At 38.0% G+C, this 19,911-nt stretch overlaps 1 protein-coding gene across 14 annotated transcripts in view; it reads right to left on the bottom strand.

The window, feature by feature from the left end:
- Nucleotides 1–268: 268 nt before the first annotated feature.
- Nucleotides 269–19,911, bottom strand: part of MYO9A (myosin IXA) — a 285,328-nt gene continuing 265,685 nt past the window's right edge. For all 14 annotated transcript variants that reach the window (XM_057303771.1, XM_057303769.1, XM_048221939.2 and 11 more), the window contains 3 exons: nt 8,111–8,313; nt 5,675–5,817; nt 269–5,004 (listed from right to left, as the gene is read on the bottom strand). In XM_057303771.1, coding sequence (XP_057159754.1) covers nt 4,541–5,004; nt 5,675–5,817; nt 8,111–8,313 — 810 coding nt within the window. In that variant the 3' untranslated portion in view covers nt 269–4,540. The remainder of the gene's footprint in view (nt 5,005–5,674; nt 5,818–8,110; nt 8,314–19,911) is intronic.

Here is a 19,911-nt window from a genome sequence, read left to right on the forward strand (position 1 = left end):
GCTGATTACACGAAGTCTTAACAGCCAGCAGGTAGCATCTATTACAGAAAACTAACACCTTGAATCTCACCTTCCCTTGAATTCAGTGGAGTTCCAATAATCACTGCTTCTGTACTTTATCATTTTGGGACTCAGTCCTTTCCTTAAACAAAAATCAGCTTAACAAACAAAAATCAGTTTAACAAACAAAAATCATTGCTGTTCCTTGGAGCGGGACTGGAGTGAGTTGGGGTGGGAGCCAGGATGGTCAGAAAACAAACCACACGTATTGCTGCTTCTGGAAGCTTTGTTCTTTAATGAGCCATGGAGTGATTTGTTCATCAAGCTGCTTTCGTTAGCTATACAGTGCATATTCTGAGTGACACAAACTGCACTTTACACAGATGATGTCTTGCTCCCCCCTCCAAAAAAAAAAAAAAAAAAAACCCAAAAACCAACCCAAAAGGAAATTACAAAGTGCCTGTTGATTGCATCAGGAATGGAATCAGTTCCGTGGGTGAGATAAATCATTCTTTTTATAGAATTATTCTGTTAAACAGTAAAATGATATTATATTTCACAGGATATGTCCTTTTACAATACATAGTCTTAAAAATTTACACTCAGCATACTTATAAATTACTTTAAATCCATTAAAATAATATAATACTAATCTGTAATCCACACCTTTCCCCTAGTAAATACAATTACTTGGTTTAAAAGGTGCAACTTTTATATGACCTAAGAGGGCTGATAAATAGGTATTAATTATAAATGAATAGCAAGGTGATAGGCCCCTTCGTGTGGCTTTTTTGAAAAGTTTTAACCAAGAGACCAACATGACCTAATAGATTCATCTCCACAATCATCATTTCGCTGTTACCTTTTCACACCGAATCAAATGTGGGAGTGATTCCAGAGAAAAGTGGTTAAAAGTATTTGAGGGGCACAGAAAGGCCCAGGACTCCCTCAAATACCAAGGACTTTTACTACCAAGGCTAGCATGGTGTTACTGGGGGACAGTGCTGGGGAACTGTCACAAAATTATGGATAGACATAACGCACTTGTCAACACAGAATGATGCATGCCCCATGCCTAGCTCCCCCAACAAGCGGGAAAAAGAGGAGAATGAGGAAAGCCATCTGGATGATATTTCTTTTTAAAATCAAAAGTCTCTTAGCTTTGAACACATCCTGAGAATTTCTTCTCTAGTTCACCAAAGTGCTTGTGAAAGGTACACATTCGTTATAGTTAAAAAACAAAAAACAAAAAAACATGGCCCACAGTCCCCGAAGTGGGCCTGCAGAACCTTGCTGGACCTCTTCTTTGCAGCATGTTGCTTCTAGGATCCCCTCTCTTGTCTTTGACAGTGAAAACAGCCCCACGGTCATGGAACACAGAAGTCTCCACAACCCTCCAGCAGCAGGGTAAGAGCCGCAGCTGGTTTCCAAAGCATGAGGAGGTAGGGCCTCTCTGGTAGCCCAGCCCCTGACTTCAGGTCCCTCTGTCTCTTCAAGGCCCATACTGGGAAGTCTGCATCTCCTTTGTGTTTACAGAAGCCCAGAGTGACGAAGGAATTAAAATGACAGGAAGTACATTACAAACTAAGTATGTCTCCCTGATCCTTGCTGTTAAACAGATTTGCTTCACTTAAAGACACACAATGTACCCTTAAAAGTATACTTCCCTGCTTCTATTACAGTTTCCATGATAAGGGATAGTTGGCTCTAATGTGGAGAAGTGAAAATCCAGGCTTTGTTTGGGGCCGGGAATGTGTGATATGAACAGAATTCTTCTGTATTTTGGAGTATGGGCTCCAAATGTGGGGCTGCCCCATTGCTGCACAGATGCAGGGATTTTGTCTGTGGCATCTGAGATCAAAGAAAAGCAAGGGAGAAGCAATGGGCAGCACAGCTGTGACGTATATGAACGTTAAACATCTTCATCCTAAGTGATTATAATACAGCATCACTTGGTGGTGACATAACTTTAACCATGGAGGGGACCAGTTAAGACCAGAGGGAAGAAGATACAGCACTTGGTTCCGACAGTTTTTAAGAGTTATGGCTTCATCTCTTTATCAGGCCAACAATACTTGTTATCCTATGAGAAGAAAAGCTTTCTTTCCTTCAAAGGGAGGGTCTCACACTTGCTCTCCATTCTTACGATTGTGTGGATCTCTCCCCCCCACATCCCTCCCATTCTGGCAGTTTGTTAAAGGACTAGAAATCCACAAATCTAGCAACCAAAAAACAAGGTTTTTTTTATTTAATTTTATCCAAGTTCAGGTTTCAGGTCCCTGAGAAATATAAAGTCTCTTAACATCCATTGCCTAGTTCCTATAAAGTGACCTATAGTTTTGTTTTGTTTTTTTAACTGCCAAAAACTTATTTTCCAAAGAAACAAAAAAAGAAAATCTGCAAAAATATAGAAGGGAGAACATATGCCAAGATGTGTTCTCCAGGCTGTTCCTTGGGGCCAAAGGAAATTATCCAACAGAGGTCATCTCTTTCTCGTACGGTATTGAACCAATGTCGTGGAGCAAGTAGAGAGTAGCAGTCAGTGTCCAGCAGGAATACTGAAACAGCCTGCACAGCCCAGCTTGGGGCCCCGGGGCCCCAGAAGTCCCACTTGGACCCAACCATGCTGAGGGGCTGGATTTTCCTCTAGGAGATTCTCCAAAGTTCTGATTTTTAAAAGGCTTTACATTTATGACTCCTCAGCAGGAACAAGGTGGCAGATGTTTGCGGGACAGAAAATGTAACACTTACAACCATCATCATTCTGGAGATTTAAAAAGATTCCTTCCCCTAGCTCATTTCTGAAACCAAACCAGGGAGAGGTAAGACTCCTGCTACCTTTAGCTGCCGCTCAGAATGATGTTCTAAGCCTGACCTCTGGGGCTTGACAATAACCACTGAGGCAGTGACATGAGGTTCAGTGTTGTGTAACAGGAGAGAATCTGCCTTAACAAAAGTCTTAATATTTCCACAACTTCAAATTGAAGAAGTATGAAAAGAAAGAATAACCAAAATTCAGGTTACAGATGGTAAAGGCTCTTTTTCAGAACAGTGCACGTGGTAGTTAGACAAGATGCATTTAGTAACTTTAAAAATAAACATTTTCACATACTTATCTCAAGAAAGAGTATCATGTTTCATCTTCCATATATCATAAATAGCAAAAACAGATTTCTAATCGCACAAATGCTAAGAAGCTTAAAATGCTCTTATAGCTCAGGTGTATGGAGACACCCAGTGGTGGAAAAGATGGTCTGATTTCCCCCTCAGCCCAGGGATAGTGGCCCTCACCCCTATCCCAACAGCCCCTAATCTGTGGGAAGAAATCCACCAGGAGGAGGAAAGCATAAGGTTAAAAAGAAATATGCATACTATACATATGTATTTACAGTAAACTTCAGAAACCAGAATATTAACAAAAATAGCTTCAAGTAGTCCTTGATTTTTTCATCTATTTAATACTGATGGTCTGAGGAAAAGAAGATACTAGCTAGATGGTTATAGTAAAAACTCTTTTATGTTTTTGGCAGCTTTCTGTTAACACTTATCCATGCAGTGTTGTGTATGAATGTTCTGGGAGAAGTGATTAGATGGTCACATTACTTGGCTGAGTTTGTGGTGGAAACCCACCAGCAGACAAGCAGGATCATATGCAATCTTCAGTGTAATCTATACAAAGAGGAGAGTCTGGGTGGATTAGGATGAGACCCCCTGTTTAGGGATCACCATGTCTCTGAGATACTTAAAAAAATTAGAGGAACCTAATCCTAGGACCAGGAAGTAGGAGAACAGTAGGGCAGCTGCAACTCCAGCCCATGCAATATATTTGGCAGGAACTAACGAGGAGTGAAACCAGCATTATTATGACACTGAACACCATCAAAAAACAAAACATGTACTCTTTTCTTCATCATGTAACCAGATGTCTGAGACATGCTCTGATGGCTTCATGGAAACAATTACTTTTTTACTTTCCCCAGATTATAACATGGAGTATTTCTCAAAAATCTTAAAATAGAGGGCTTAGGCTTTTTGTTTATAAATCCTTGGAAAAAAATTATATTCTACCCCAGCTCCTAACTATCCCAAAATAAACCCAAAGGCTTTTGCTTTCACGGTTAAGAAAGATTTATATGTTTTCTTCAAATGTCAAAAATCAGTGGCTCCCTCAGGCCCACCATGTCCCCCCTCCAGTTCAACACCCACGTCTGGGAAGGAAAAGAGGATGGAGGAGAGGCAACTTGGAAGACCTCCACAACTGACCCAAATCCCCAGGCCCCAGGTGGCTCTGTTTAGTGAAATCTCCAGTCAAATACAGCAGCCAAGGCACAGCTGGCACCATCCCCAGCAGGCTTCAAAGAGGCCTTTCTGCTTCTTCAGGAGGCCCAGGAAATTAGCACACAAGTTCTTGGTCGTATGCTTGGGCAAGAGGCAGGACCACAATGACGGTGGACTATTGTGGACGAGGGGATGAGAAGAGGCCTCAAAGATGAGAGGTGTTTACCACTCTGTAGCCATGAAGGGACACACAGCTGCCAGTTCAGACCATAAACTCATTATTTCCAAAGAGAGCTAGCTGTTGGGTGGAGCTGGAGTCTGGGTCCACAGTTTTCCTGCGGCCAGACACGACTGTCCCCTCTGGGGTCTCTTTGGTTTTCTGAGGTGAGTTTTTCACATTCTTTAATTTTTGTTTGCCCTTTTCAGGGTTGAAGGTTCCTCTGCTGATGAATTGAGGCCTGTCTTCCAGGGATTTGGTCTGGCCCAATGGCCCTTCCATTCCCAGGGCCTCTCCAGCTGAGGCAGCTCGGTAGAATGGAGATTTAGAATAAATCTGAAATCGTTTTCTGGTCCCATGAGAAGATGCAGCGTTAGACAAACACAAAGTAGAGACTGAAGAGTCCACTGAATCCAAAGAGTCTTGCTGCTTTTTTAGCTGCTTTCGTAACTTGCTTGAAGGTTCACATTTGCCAGCTGCCTTCAAGGAGCTAAGGGCTAAGCTTCTCTCTGATTCAAAAGAAAAGATCAAAGCTATAAATGACAATTTCCTCGAAGGCAAATCGTCCCACAATGAATAGGTTTCATACCATTCCCATGTGATGGGTGGGTTGAGGTCTGAAGGGTGCAGGCTGATCTATACTCTGTCCACAGTTATAGCCTGAGAAGTTATCCATTTCTACATATATCATTTAAGAATCAACCCCAAGAAGTCTGGAGTTCCACTACGCCATTAGGAGAGGCCTACAGCTGTCACTATCATTTAAAATACTGCCAAGATATGTAGTAATTCTATGTCTTCCTGAGACATGTCAGGTGGTTAAATACCTCCTTTGGTATAGGCCCATCTCTCAGCAGGGCGCAACTCCTATCAACCACCTTTAGAACATGGATCAAGGGTCAGTAAGACAGCGTATGTTGTGATCATTGGGTTTTCTCTGTGGTAAACAGAGGAGAAAACATTAAATTGACAAAAAACTGCATTACATTAAATGTTTGGTCTGATGAACAATATACAATGGAAGCTTCGCAAAGATCAGTATATTTTAACTCCTTAGGACTTTGTCACCCTCTCACATAAGGTCAGGCATTCTTGAAAGGGATTCTGTTTTAGCTTGGGAATCTTTATTCCTCTCTTGCAAAACAAATCTGGAGTCTTTGGTCTAATATGTTCATTTACCTGATTTCTCAGAGATGGCACCTTCAGACTCAATATTCAAATTTTCTGAGCTATCAGCAGTCCCAATGGAGGCCTCAGACTCAAGGGTTTCATCATCAGAAGCACGGGGTTCTAGTACAAGCATCTCAAACGTTAGCTCCTCCCTGTAAGATATAATCAAGAAATCCACTAGCGTTTGATAAGAAGAGGAAAGAAGACAACAGGAAAAAAAGACTTATGATGAAAGAAATTTAAGTAGCAAAACAGTCACATTTCCTACTGTTTCCATCCAACGTGGTGATAAAGACTGGTAAGCCACAAGGCTATAAACGCAAAGGCTGGGACCTATATTAGAGCAAAGAGTGAGGTGGGAAAAGATGCTGCAGCTGTAAGATATTTTGGTAAAATGAATTCTGGGCTGATAATAAAGAGATCGGGGTTCTAAACTCACTCTAAACTCATACATAAAGCATTGGGAAAGTACTTTCCTCTCCCTGGACCTCAGCCTCCTCATCCACAAAACAGAGAGATGACATGAGATAATCTCTAAGATTCCTTCCAGCTCTTTAACTATTTTCCATGAACCCCCGGCACTAACTGACTACCGACGATATCCTCTACCGTAACCACAGAGAGACCTCTGACGAAGTAAAACACTGCTGATCTTTTCTGTCCTTTGCTGCTTACGCCACGTCCACTCACAGCATTCTCTACTCCTCTTCATCAGGCACCCACCTACCTCTCAGTTGTGCCCCCTTGCTCCCTCAAGTCTTGGTACTTGGTTCCTAAATCTTGCTTTCTCACTACTACTTGATGTTACCCTGATCTATGTCAATAAACACCTTCGTAAAAGCTCACTTCAGTACTCTCACACCGACGTGTCTTTGTGTCTGCTACTTCTAACCACCTTTCCTTCGTGTTATGTGGGCAACTTTCTCCAATGGGCAGATCTTAGAGTTTGTTGCTACCTGGAAATATACCAGCTCTGAGTCCCAAACTGTCCACAACCTCCTTATCCTTCCAATTCTTACTCCCTTTCTCATCAAGTCTCCTCTCTTTCAGAACCTTCTTAGCTTTGCTTCTACTCTACCTAGCTCAAACTATTCATCCTTCGATACCTTCAATACCATTTTCATCAAAATGGTAGTGAGGTCCTCTTTTCAAATCAGATAGCTAGCCCCTAGTCATTGTGCACCACTTCTGCCTTACTGTGTTCTGCACAGGTGAGCCCCAGCTGCTTTTTTATCTTAACAAAATTCTAAAATCAATCCTGAACGGCGAAAAGTACTTTAACAGACTCATATGTCCCCTAATGCATCAAGCTCTCAGACCTGGGATCCTGGAACTCAGGAACAAAAATCCCCTTAAAACTTTAAAGAGTCTCTGTTGTCAATAAGAACCAGTACACACCTCAAAAAGAACTGTGGCATGTCCATATTATCCCCAAGATGCAGCGTTACCGTTACCTACCCTTGCTCCAGTGATGGTAGAAGGCACAGAGCGGACTGTCTCTCTCCTAAATTGCAACCAATTTCCCTACCTTTATCCCAGCACCACTAGAGTTGCTGCCTTACCCTGACCATCCAGTTGGTGGCCCCACGGCTATACTGATCTTCAGATAATAACCTTCTTTAGGGAGTTCTTTTTCTTTTTTTAAGATTTTATTTGTCAGAGAGAGAGCAAGCGAGCGCAAGCAGGGGGAGCAGGAGGCAGAGGGAAAAGCAGGCTCCCCGCCCAGCAAGGAGTCCCATGCAGGCCTTGATCCCAGTATTCTGGGATCGTGACCTGAGCTGAAGGAAGACACTTAACCGACTGAGCCACGCAGGTGTCTCACTTTAGGGAGTTCTGAATAATACCCATTCTTGAAAGGGACTTTGTCTTAGCTCAGGAATCCTTACTCCTCCTTTTAAAGACCACTCTGTTCAATGAGGCTGGTCTCAGACCTGTCAGGAATCCTGGCTAAGACTGACACACCTTATCCCAGCCTTCTCCAGCACTTTCACTGAAGACGCTTCAGGTCTCCCTGCTCATGGAGCTTCCTTCGCTAACATGACAACTCTTCACGCTATTACCTGACTCCAGGCAACATGTCTTTGCCATCTTTGCATCCCCTGTATTACCTGATACAGTGCTTGACACAAGGGATATTTAATGAATAAGGAAAAATCAAGGGGCGCCTGGGTGGCTCAGTCGTTAAGCGTCTGCCTTCAGCTCAGGGCGTGATCCCGGCGTTCTGGGATCGAGCCCCACATCAGGCTCCTCCGCTGGGAGCCTGCTTCCTCCTATCCCACTCCCCCTGCTTGTGTTCCCTCTCTCGCTGGCTGTCTCTCTCTCTCTGTCAAATAAATAAATAATAAAATCTTAAAAAAAAAAAAAAGGGAAAAATCAAGAGAGCACAGAATGAAGAAAATGAAAACGGGTAATAACTGGTAGCTCCCTTTCCTCCTGGAAACTCACTTCTCTTTCTGTAGGTTCTCGATCTGCTCAGTCAGTACCCTCTCCTCTTGCTGCATAGCTGCCTGCTGCTGTTCCGTGATGTCAGTCTCCATAGCTGCTTCACTAGTCAAGGTCTCTTCTGGGACATCAGACATGGAGGGCAACCGAGCTACAACAGGAGAGGATGGACTTGGATAGTTTCCTCGACGAAGTCGCCCCTTTCCCTGCAAAGAAAAATACGTGTTAGCAAGTAAACTGAGTGACCGCATTTAGGATAACAAGTGTACTTCCATCACACCAGGTGAAGGGTAGGAATAAATGGAAACATTCTGCAAGGCCTCAGATATTTAGAAGATACTGTCCATCAAACACATTTAGATTAAAAATTCCTTACAAGAGCACTGGAAAATGGACACTTCGGTGGATTGGGACTATAGGAACACATTATGCACTGAGAGGAGATTATTTATTTAATCTAAGCTTTGTCCACTCCAAACTAAGTATCCACAAATAGCTATTCAAATTTAAATCAGTTAAAATTAAATAAAAGCAAAATTTTAGTTCTGTATTCATACTAGTCACATTTCAAGTGCTCAATAGCCACAGGTGGCTAGTGGCTACCCTACTGAACAGTGCAAGATACAGAACATTTCCATCATCCTACAAAGTTCGACGGACAACACTGCTCTGTAACTTTAACCTTGGAATGCACAATCTCTCTAGGAAGACTACAGAAACATGTCCTGAAAAGTCAGTTTCATTAAAAAAAAAAAGTCGTTTATATATCACAGGATGCTAGTGAGAGAGATTCTCTGAGAGCACCTCAAGAAATTTCCTTCTTGAGATCAGAGGGGAAAAAAATCTCATTGCTTTTAATTTGGTTACCTTGTATATGACGTTAGCGTCTGATAATACCAGACTAGGTATTTCAGATTAAACCTCCTGCTGAGAGCAACTGGACCAAACATAAAAAACCCAAAATATTCTTGAAGGCACTACAGAGCTAGTTAACAAAGCAAACCAAAGAGAGGCTAGTTCGGCATTCAGGGCTAATCTAAATTTAAGAAGAGGTGGCTGAGAATCTATGCAGAGCTTCTGAGAGACTACAGCAGGGGTCAGCAAACTATGGCCCTGGGCCAAATCTGGCCTTGTGCCCGATTTTGTAAATAAAGCTTTACTGAAATATATTCATGCTCATCAATTCACACGTTGTCTAGGCTCTTCCCACGAACAACGGCAGCATTGACTGTTGCATCAAAGACTGTATGGTCCACAAAGCCTAAAATATTTACTCTCTGGTCCTTTACAGAAAAAGTTTGCCAGTCCCTGGGGTAGAAATAAAAACTGGAGTCCAGACCCACACAAGGGTATGGACTGCTGCCTGGTAAATCCTCCATGCCTGACACTGGGATCCCCAAGGTTTGCATCCTAAACATAAGTGTAAGCTGAAATAACAGTCCTTGCGGACACTGTCGCCTAGCTTCAAGTCATTTGAATGGTCCAGAAAACTGTAATTCCTGAAACTGGATTAAAGTACCCCAGATTGCTAGTGCCCTAAAACAGAAAAAAATGAAAACATGCCTTGGAGGAAAATCATATCCTCTCAGGCCTCAAAATATTTTTACAAATAGTTTTTCAAATATTATTTATGACACATAATCAAAGGTAACCAAGCACAAAAGGAGACAAGACAATGTAAATGAAAACTAGTGGAAACAACAAAACCCAGAAACCCTCAATGACTCCAGATATTGTGGCTACCAGACAGACTTAAAATAACCATGCTGAAGGAGATAGAAAGACATAGTTGAAATAGTAGACTGGAAGTTAAGTCAGAAGAAAATACAAAGAATCAAACAGAGAAAACAAAATTTTTCCTGAAAAAATTCAGAAAAGAAGGTAAAAGAGAGGACACAGTAAAAATATCTACCACATGTAAAAAGAACAGAAGACGAGAGTGATCCTGTAGAATACTGAAGAGATAATGACACAGCATTTTTCAAAACCAATTAAAGATATCAACCTACTGACTAAAGAAAGCCTTCAAACTCTAAGGAAGATAAATAAAAAGAAGTCCATACACAGACACAACTGCTAAAAATTAAAGGCAAGACATAATCTTAAGATTTATTTATTTATGACAGAGAGAGCAAGAGGGTGAGCAGGGGAAGGAGCAGAGGGAGAGGGACAAGAAGACTCAGTGATGAGCACAGAGCCTAATGTAGGGCTCAATCTCATGACCCTGAGATCATGACCTGAAATCAGGAGTCAGAATGCCTAACTGAGTCACCCAGGCACCCTAAGGTAAGAGATAATCTTAAAAGTAGTCAGAAAAAAAGTACACCTGCAACAAGGACACAGAGTTAATATTCAGAAATCAGTTAAATTTCTATATACTAATAATGAAGTAGCAGAAAGACAAATTAAGAAAACAATTCCACTTTCAATTGCATCTAAAAGACTAAAGTACCTGGGAATAAATTTAATGAAAGAGGTGAAAGATCTGTACTCCAAAAACTATATAACGCTGATGAAAGAAGCTGAAGATGACACAAGTGGAAAATATATTCCATGCTCATGGACTGGAAGAATTAGTATCGCTAAATGTCCATACTACTCAAAGCAATCTACAGAGTCAATGCGATCTCTATCAAAATAGCAAAGCATTTTTCACAGAACTAAAACAAATACTAAAATTTCTAGGGAATCATAAAAGACCCTGAATAGCCAAAGCTATCTTGAGAAAGAACAAAAAAACTGGAGGTACCACAATTCCAGATTTCAAGATACTACAAAGCTGCAGTAATAAGAAACTGTATGGTACTTGCATAGATCAACGGAACATAACAAAGAGTCCAGAAACAAACCCATCTCATATGGTCAATTAATTTACAACAAAGGAGGCAAAAATATACAACAGGAAAAAGACTGTCTCTTCAACAAATGGTGCTGGGAAAACTGGACAGTTACATGCAAAAAAATGAACTGCACCACTTTCTCACACCAGACACAAAAATAAACTCAAAATGGATTAAAGACCTAAATGTGAGACCTGAAACCATAAAACTCCTAGAAGAGAACACAGGCAATAATTTTCCTGACATCGGCCATAGCAACATTTTTCTAGATATGTCTCCTAAGGTAAGGGAAACAAAAGCAAAAATAAATACTAGGACTACATCAAAATAAAAAGCCTTTGCACAGTGAAGGAAATCAGCAACAAAACAAAAGGGGTTAATATCCAAAGTACAGAAGGAACTTACACAATTCAAAACCAAAACACAAATAATCCAATTTAAAAATGGGCAGAGGACCTGAATGGACATTTTTCCAAAGAAGACACACAAGTGGCCTACAGACATGTGAAAAGTTGCTCAACATCACTCATCATCAGGGAAATGCAAATCAAAACCACAATGAGATACCATCTTGCACCTGTCAGAATGGCTAGAATCAAAAAGACAAGAAATAACAAGTAGTGGAGAAAAAAGGACCTTCTTACACCACTGGTGGGAATGTAAATTGGTACAGCCACTTTGGAAAACAGTATGGAGGGTCCTCAAAAACTTAAAAGTAGGACAACCATATGATCCAGTAATTCTACTACTGAATATTCACCCTCCCCAAAAAATGAAAACACTAATTTGAAAAGATACATGCATCCCTATGGTTATTCTAGCATTAATTTACAATAGCAAAATTATATAAGAACCCCAAGTGTCCATTGATTGATAAATGGATAAAGAAGTAATGGAATATTATTCAGTCATAAAAAAGGATGATATCTTGCCACTTGTGACAACTGGATGGAACTAGAGGGTATCATGCTAAGTGAAAAAGTCAGATAAAGACAAAGTCATGATTTCACTTATATATGGAATCTAAAAAACAAAGCAAATGAATAAACAAAAAGCAGAATCAGACCTATAAATATAGAGAACAAACTGATGGCTGCCAGAGGGAAGGGGGCAGATCGATGAGTTAAGGAAAGTGGAAGATCCAGGCTTCCAGTTGTGGACTGTATAAGTCACGGGGACGGATGGTACAGCACAGGCAACGTCGTCAGTGGTACCGTAACTACCCGTAATAGCACTGCATACACCTGTGGTGAGCATAGAACATATACTTGTTGAATTACTATGTTGTACACCCAAACTAATGTAACACTGTGTGTTAACTATACTCAAAACAATTATTAACTGAGTTATGAAATGGAAAACTATATATACACATGCAAATAAAAAAACTATGAGGTTCAAAGATTACTTTTCAACAGAAATAATGGAAAACAAAACACAACAGATGGTATGTTTACAGTGATGAAAGGAAAGAAACTGCCAATCTAGAATTCTACGCAGAGCAAAACCACCTTCAAGAATGAAGTTGAAATAAAGACATTTTTAGACAGACTAGGACAGAATGCGTCACCAACACAACTGCACTAAAGGGCATATAAAAAATGAAGAGAAGCTAGGGTGATAAATGAAGAGGAAGGAAAACAGAAAACATGTGAGTAATTTTGAATGAATATTGATTACATAAAACATAAGAATAATGTATTGGATTTAAAGTATACAGATAATTAAAAATAACAACAGCAACTATACCACATAATAGCTGAAGCATATGAAAGTCCTTACATCATCCGAGAAAGATAAAAGTACAAATTAACAGACTTTGATGTCATAGATTTATGTCGTAATCTTTAGGTTAACTATTAAAAAAAAAGAGTAAAAAAGTGTAAAACTTGAAACTAACAAGAGAAAAAATGGAATAAAAAGTAATCAAAAGAAAAAGGCAAAACAAAAAAACCTAAAAAAAGGCAATAAAGAAAAGGAACATGTATCAGGAAGGAATAAAAAGCACAAAATAAAATAGATTTAAATCCCAATATATCAGAGATTACATTAAATGTAAATAGCGTCAATGTTCTAGTTGAAATCTAAAAACCGTCAGACTGTCTTAGTAAAGAAAACCCAAGTATATGAAGTTTATGAGGGACACATATAAAACGTAAGAATTCAGAAAGGCTGAAAGTAAAAAGATGGGAATAAAAGACACAGCATGTCTAATCAAAAGAAAACTGGTGTAGCTATATAAATTATAGACAAAGTAAACTTTAAGGTAAGAAGTGTTACCTGTGATGAAGAGGGATATTCCACAATGACAAAAGCTCAAATTATGAAGAAGATAGAAGACTTCCAAATTTGGAAGTACCTAAGAAATGCCTTCTGAAAATTTAAAGTAACGTACTGACAGAAATACTCAAAGAAATAGACAAAGCTATAACTAGCACAGAAAAAACAAATGGGTACACACAAACCAGTAACGCTACAGAATGGAACCACTTGATAAATATAAGTGATATAACAGACATAAAGAATTCAGTATCTAACAACCTCAGAATATTCTCTATTTAAAAGCACATACAGCAAGAAAATAAATTTCCAAGGGGTTAAAATAATTTATCTGACCTTAACAGTAATTTAAAATAAATTTCCTGATAGTATCACCACAAAGAGAAAACTAAAAATCCCTATATATTCAGCAATTAAGAAACAGACTTTAAAATATCCATGGACAAAGAAGAAATCACAATGGAAATTAGAAATTATTTTGAACAACAGCATCAAAATACGTAAGATACACTTTAACACTGCCTACCTTAAAGTTATAGCCTTACGTGCATACATTAGAAAAGAAGAAAGATTAAAAATTAAAGAGATAAACATCAATTTCAGGAAACTAGGTAAAGAATAACAAAGTAAACCAAAGGAGAAAAAAGGAAACAAAGATAAGAGTAAATGAACATTAGAAAAAACAAGATCAAAGCCAATATGTAACTTTTTGAAAAGACTAATAAAAAGTTTAAAACCCTAGCAAGACTGATGAAGAAAAAATAAGAATTCACAGATAACCAAAGGCAGGAATGAAAAAAGGGACACTACTACAAATCTTGTAGATATGAAAAAGTTAAGAGGCTACTACGAACTACTTTGTCAGTAAATCTGAAAGTTTATATGAAGTGGAGAAATTTCCACAAAAATCCAAGTAATTAATAATGTCAAAGAAGAAATTTAAAAATGTGAAAAATCTTATAAAATGAATCTATAATTTAAAACTTTTCCAGAAAGAAAACTCCGGGCCCAGATGATTTTACTAGCAAACCACAAGACAAATTCTTCCACAAAAGTTTTTTAAAAAAGAACTCTTTCCCACCTCATTTTTAGAGGCCAGCATTACCTTCATATCTGAACATAACAAGGATATTAAAAGGACTATTACAGGATAATTTTACTCACTACCACAGGTGCAAAAATCCTAAAAACTATAAACCTAATCAGGCAATATATAAGAAGGATATTGGCACAAGACTAGTTGGTTTATTGCAGTGATATGTAAATGATGGTTTAACATCAGAAATTCACTGTGTGTGTGTGTATACATATATTTTATTGATAAAATAGTCTAATGAACACCAAATTACATATAGTAACAGCAATTCATAAAATTCAACATAAAATCATAGTAACAACTCTTAGAAAACCAGGAATAAAAGCAAACATACTTAAAAGCATCTCCAAAAACTCTATAGCAAACATCATACTTTGTGATAGAAGACTAAAAGCTTTCCCACTGAGTGTGGGAACATGCCAAGAATGATCCCTATCAGTACTTCCTTTCTACATGGTACTGGAGGTTCCAGCTGATGTAAGAGAAAGAAATAAAAGGCATAAAGACTGTAAAAGACGAAATGAAGCTATCATTATTCAAGAACAATATGATTCTAGTGGTAAAAAATTCAAACAAATCCACAGAAGAATTATTAGGATAAGTGAGTTCAGAAAGGTCTCCAAATACAAGATGAAAAATACTAAAATCAATTGTATTTAATGAGCAACAGATTAAAAAAAATTAAATAACATTTATAATTGTATTAAAAATATTAAAATCCTAGTAATAATTCAAACTAAAGATATGTAAAACAGCTACACACAAACTTTAAAACATTTTTGAGAGGAACTGGTCTATATGGAGAGAGAAATCATGTTCATAGATGGGAACAATATTGTAAAAAAGTCAATTCTCCCTAAAGCAATCTATTAATTCAATGGAATCTCGGTAAAAATCCCAAGAGAATTTTTGTGAAGCTGATTCATAAAGAGCCAAGAACAATCAAAACACTACTGAAGAAGGAGGTAGGATGACTTGTTCCAGCAGATGTTTTTAGAAAGCTATAGTAACTAAAACAGTGGTATTGGTACAAGGTCAAAACAGCAGAGAAACTGATCCATGCATATACAGACTCTTGATTTATAATAAAAGGGGAACTTCATGACAGTATGGAAAGAATGTTTTTTATTTTTTTATTTTTTATTTATTTCATTTTTTTTAGAGCAAGACAGCAAGCACGTGGGGTGGGGAGGGAGAGGGAGAGAGACAATCTTAAGCAGGTTCTTGGCCAGGTGTGGAGCCCGATGTGGGGTTAGATCTGACAACCCCGAGATCATGACCTGAGCTGAAATCAAGAGTCGGACGCTTAACTGACTGAACCACCCTGGCGCACCAAGAATATTTTTTAAATAAATGGTTCTGGAAAAACTGGATATCCATGTGGAAATATAAAGATCACTGCCTTCATTTTAGCACATACAAAAATTGTTTCCAGGTGGACTGGATACCTAAATACCAAAGGCAAAACAATAAAGCTTTTAAAAGATAATAAATATGATCTTTATCAGGTAATAAAAAAAATTCTCACACATGACCCTAAAAGTAAAGACTGATAAATTCCACTACATTAAAATTAAGAACCTCTGGTTAATCAAGATACCTTTAAGAGTGGAAGAAAAAATCTGTAACAGAAGTAACCAGAATACATAAAGAACTCCTACAGATCACACAAAGACAGCCCAATTAGAAAAATGGGCAAGGGATGTGAATAGGTCCTTCACAAAAGAGGATACCCAAATGGCCAATATACTTATGAAAAGGTGTTTAAGCACATTAGAGTCACAGCATAAATGCAAATTAAACCACTCTGACACACCCATTAAAATGGCTAAAATGAAGGAATCTGGCAATATATGTAATGGAGTAGAACAAGTGGGAACCCTCCCTCATACACTCCCAGTATAGTACAACCATGTTGGGAAAAAAGTTCACTATTATGTAACTAATGTTGATGATACATGTTATCTGTGACCCAGTAATTCCACTTCTATGTATCATCAACAAAAATATGTGCATGTCTCCATCAAAACCACATGTGTCAGAACGTTCATAACGGCATTATTCATAATTCCCCAAAACATAAGCCTAAAGTCCTTCAACACTAGAATGGATACACTGTGGTATACATATATACTAGGATACTATATAGTTAACAGCAATGAGCTGCAACTAACTACCAAAATAGAGATAAGGCTTACACACATAACACTGAGTAAAACAGATCAGATATAAAAGAATACATGTTATGATTCCATTTTTATAAACTCCAAAACAGGCAAAACTATAGTGTTCAGAGATACATACAACAACAAATAGAACAGAGAAAGTGATTAACATAAAACTCAGGTTATTGTTTACCTTGGGAGGGCGAGAAGGGACTGTGTTTGGAAAGAGAAAGAGGAGAGCCTCTGGGGGTGCTGGCAATGTTCTATTTCTTGACCTAAGGGTGGTATTTAGATAGTCCCTTTATAATTCATTAAAATATGTATGTATGCTTCTGTGCTTTTTCTGTGTTTTATTTCACAATAAAAAAGATATTTTAAGAAGTCCTTTTCAAAGTTAGCTATTTATGCAAATATACCGGTATCTTTTGAATAACATGGGAAAATAAATTGACAGATTTCTGAGTTGATTTTGGGAAGAAAGGAGGAAGATATGCTGTCTCAGAAACAGAAACTGATGTCTATAGCCCAGGTGGTGAGGTGAAAGTGGAGGGCAGCTCTAAGGGCATTCAGGCTAACTCTTCTAAATTTATGCATTTTAAAACATACAGCAGAATGAAAATCTTGTATTGGATTTAAAGTATACAGATAATTAAAAATAACAAGAGAATTACAAGATTGCTATTCCACTTTCAGTTCTGAGTTCAAAAAGTAAAGGATATATTAAGAAAAAGGCCCTCAAAATAAAAGATCAGTCTGCAAATTTAACAAAGGATGACTCAGAAGAAGACGGCACTGTGTGGAACTGAGGAAGAGAACAGGATTTGGAGTTAGTATCAACACAGACTCCATTATAACTGGTCACAACCACATTATACATTTTAGGACATCTTGATTTTGACTATTTTAATGAAGCCAAATGAATGACTAAAACATAATGTAATACAAATGCCTCAGGGAACTAGAAAAATCTGAACTTATTCCTACTACACACTTACCAGTATTCAATAGAAGAGTTGCCTTTGTTCAGTGTTCATACTATCATCTAGCCGACTAAGTAGTTCAGCATGGGTTAGCTAGGAATTACTTAAGAGAGCAAAGAAAATCAAAAAGGCTATTCAGGCCTACGTTCTAATCAGCATTAAACAAAGATGAAGGAAAAGTTGAAACCCCTACAGCTCAGTTCTCTTACAAGGTCAAAGAAAGTCCTTTTTAAAGTTGATTACATACAGCTTTTAGAAACATGGAAATGGAAAACTGCTAATATTGTGTTAAAAGTTGGACATAAATTTGCATACTGTACGGCTTTTTTTTTTTTTAATCTGCAAACATAGCAAATTATTAACACTAGTTTGAGTGGAATAATATCCTTTATTCTCTATACTTTTCTGTACTTTCAAACTTTCCCATAATCGGCATGACTTTTTTTTAAATGTAATTTTTTTTTCAGAGCAATGTTCACTTGCATATTCTCTTTTAGTGGTTTTACCCGTAACTGGTTTTCTCCCATCTATGCAAAAGTCAACCAGGTGAAAAAGGCAAATGTTTTCCTGGCATTAGAATAAAAATATATTTGACCTCATGGACTCTCTGAAGAGTCAGGAGTTAACACGTTAAGCAGCGGTCAGTGAAACCTTTGTTCGTTTCTCACTAGGTAAGAGGTCTTTCCCTATTTATTTACAGGAGGAGCTTCTTATTAATTTAGGGAAAATCAGACCTTGTAACATGAGTTGTAGATATTTTCTTAGGATGTGTCATTTCCCTTTTGCCTTGCTTATGGTCATTTCTATCAGACGGTAATACTTTGTATCTATCTATGCTGATGAACTACCAACTTTTCTTTTAATGGTTTTGTATAATAGCAAAACCTCTCTACTCCAAGACTACAGTATATTTTTCTATCATAATAGGGATTTTATTGGTTTGATTGATCACACACTTTATGAACAATTTATACACAATTCTTCAGGCAAATTCCAAATATAAAGTCAAATTGCAGTCCTTTTCTGAGAACTTAATTCAATGATTTTCCAGCTTAAACATCAGAGATAAATTATTCCTAAAATCAAGATATCTACTATAATTACCTGCAGATCTGAAGTCTGACTAATCCAGGTTTCAATATCATACATAATATTCAAATTTCCAATCCAAGTTCTAGGAAAAGCTGGACTACCACTACCAAAAATGTCACAGAAAACACACAATTCTCACAGATCAGGGAGTAGTTTAAGACATTATAGAGAGTTAACTATTTTCAATTTTTAAAAAAATTTATATATTTTCCTGATCTTAAGGGAAAGGCTTCCAGCTTTTCCCCATTGAGAATATTTGCTGTAGGCTTTTCATAGATGGTTTTTATGAAATTGAGGAATGTACCCTCTAGCCCTACACTCTGAAGGGTTTTAATCAGGAAAGGATGCTGTATTTTGTCAAATGCTTTTTCTGCATCTATTGAGAGGATCATATGATTCTTGACTCGATATGATTTATCATACTGATCGATTTGCGAATGTTGAACCACCCTTCCATCCCAGGGATGAACCCCACTTGGTCATGATGGATAATCCTTTTAATGTACTGTTGGATCCTATTAGCTAGGATCTTGTTGAGAATTTTGGCGTCCATATTCATCAGAAATATCGGTCTGTAATTCTCCTTTTTGATGGGGTCTTTCCCTGGTTTGGGGATCAAGGTAATACTGGCCTCACAGAATGAGTTTGGTAGTTTTCCTTCTGTTTCTATTTTTTGAAACAGCTTCAGGAGAATAGGTATTATTTCTTCTTTGAACGTTTGGTAGAATTCCCCGGGGAATCCGTCAGGCCCTGGACTCTTGTTTTTCGGGAGGCTTTTGATCACTGCTTCAATCTCTTCATAATTAATTGGTCTGTTTAGAAAATCAATTTCTTCCTGTTTCAGTCTTGGTAGTTTATAGGTTTCCAGAAAGGCATCCATTTCTTCCAGGTTGTTTAATTTATTGGCATATAGCTGTTGATAAAAGTTTCTAATGATCCCTCCTATTTCATTGGTGTTGGTTGTGACCTCTCTTTTCATTCATAATTTTATTAATTTGGGTCCTTTCTCTATTCTTTTCAATAAGTCTTGCCAGTGGCTTATCGATCTTATTTATTCTTTCAAAGAACCAGCTTCTAGTTCTGTTGATCTGCTCTACTGTGCTCCTGGTTTCTACTTCATTGATCTCTGTTCTAATCTTGATCAACTGCTTTCTCGTGTGTGGGTTAGGCCTATTCTTCTGTTCCAGCTCCAGCTTCTTGAGGTGAGAATATAAAAACCGCATTTTAGATTTTTCTATTCTTTTGAGTGAGGCTTGGATGGCTATGTATTTTCCGCTTAGGACTGCCTTTGCAGTGTCCCATAGGTTTTGGACCAAGGATGCCCACTCTCACCATTATTATTCAACATAGT

This window comes from Ursus arctos, unplaced genomic scaffold (genome assembly GCF_023065955.2).
Source record: "Ursus arctos isolate Adak ecotype North America unplaced genomic scaffold, UrsArc2.0 scaffold_28, whole genome shotgun sequence".
In the NCBI taxonomy this organism is placed as follows: Eukaryota; Metazoa; Chordata; class Mammalia; order Carnivora; family Ursidae; genus Ursus; species Ursus arctos.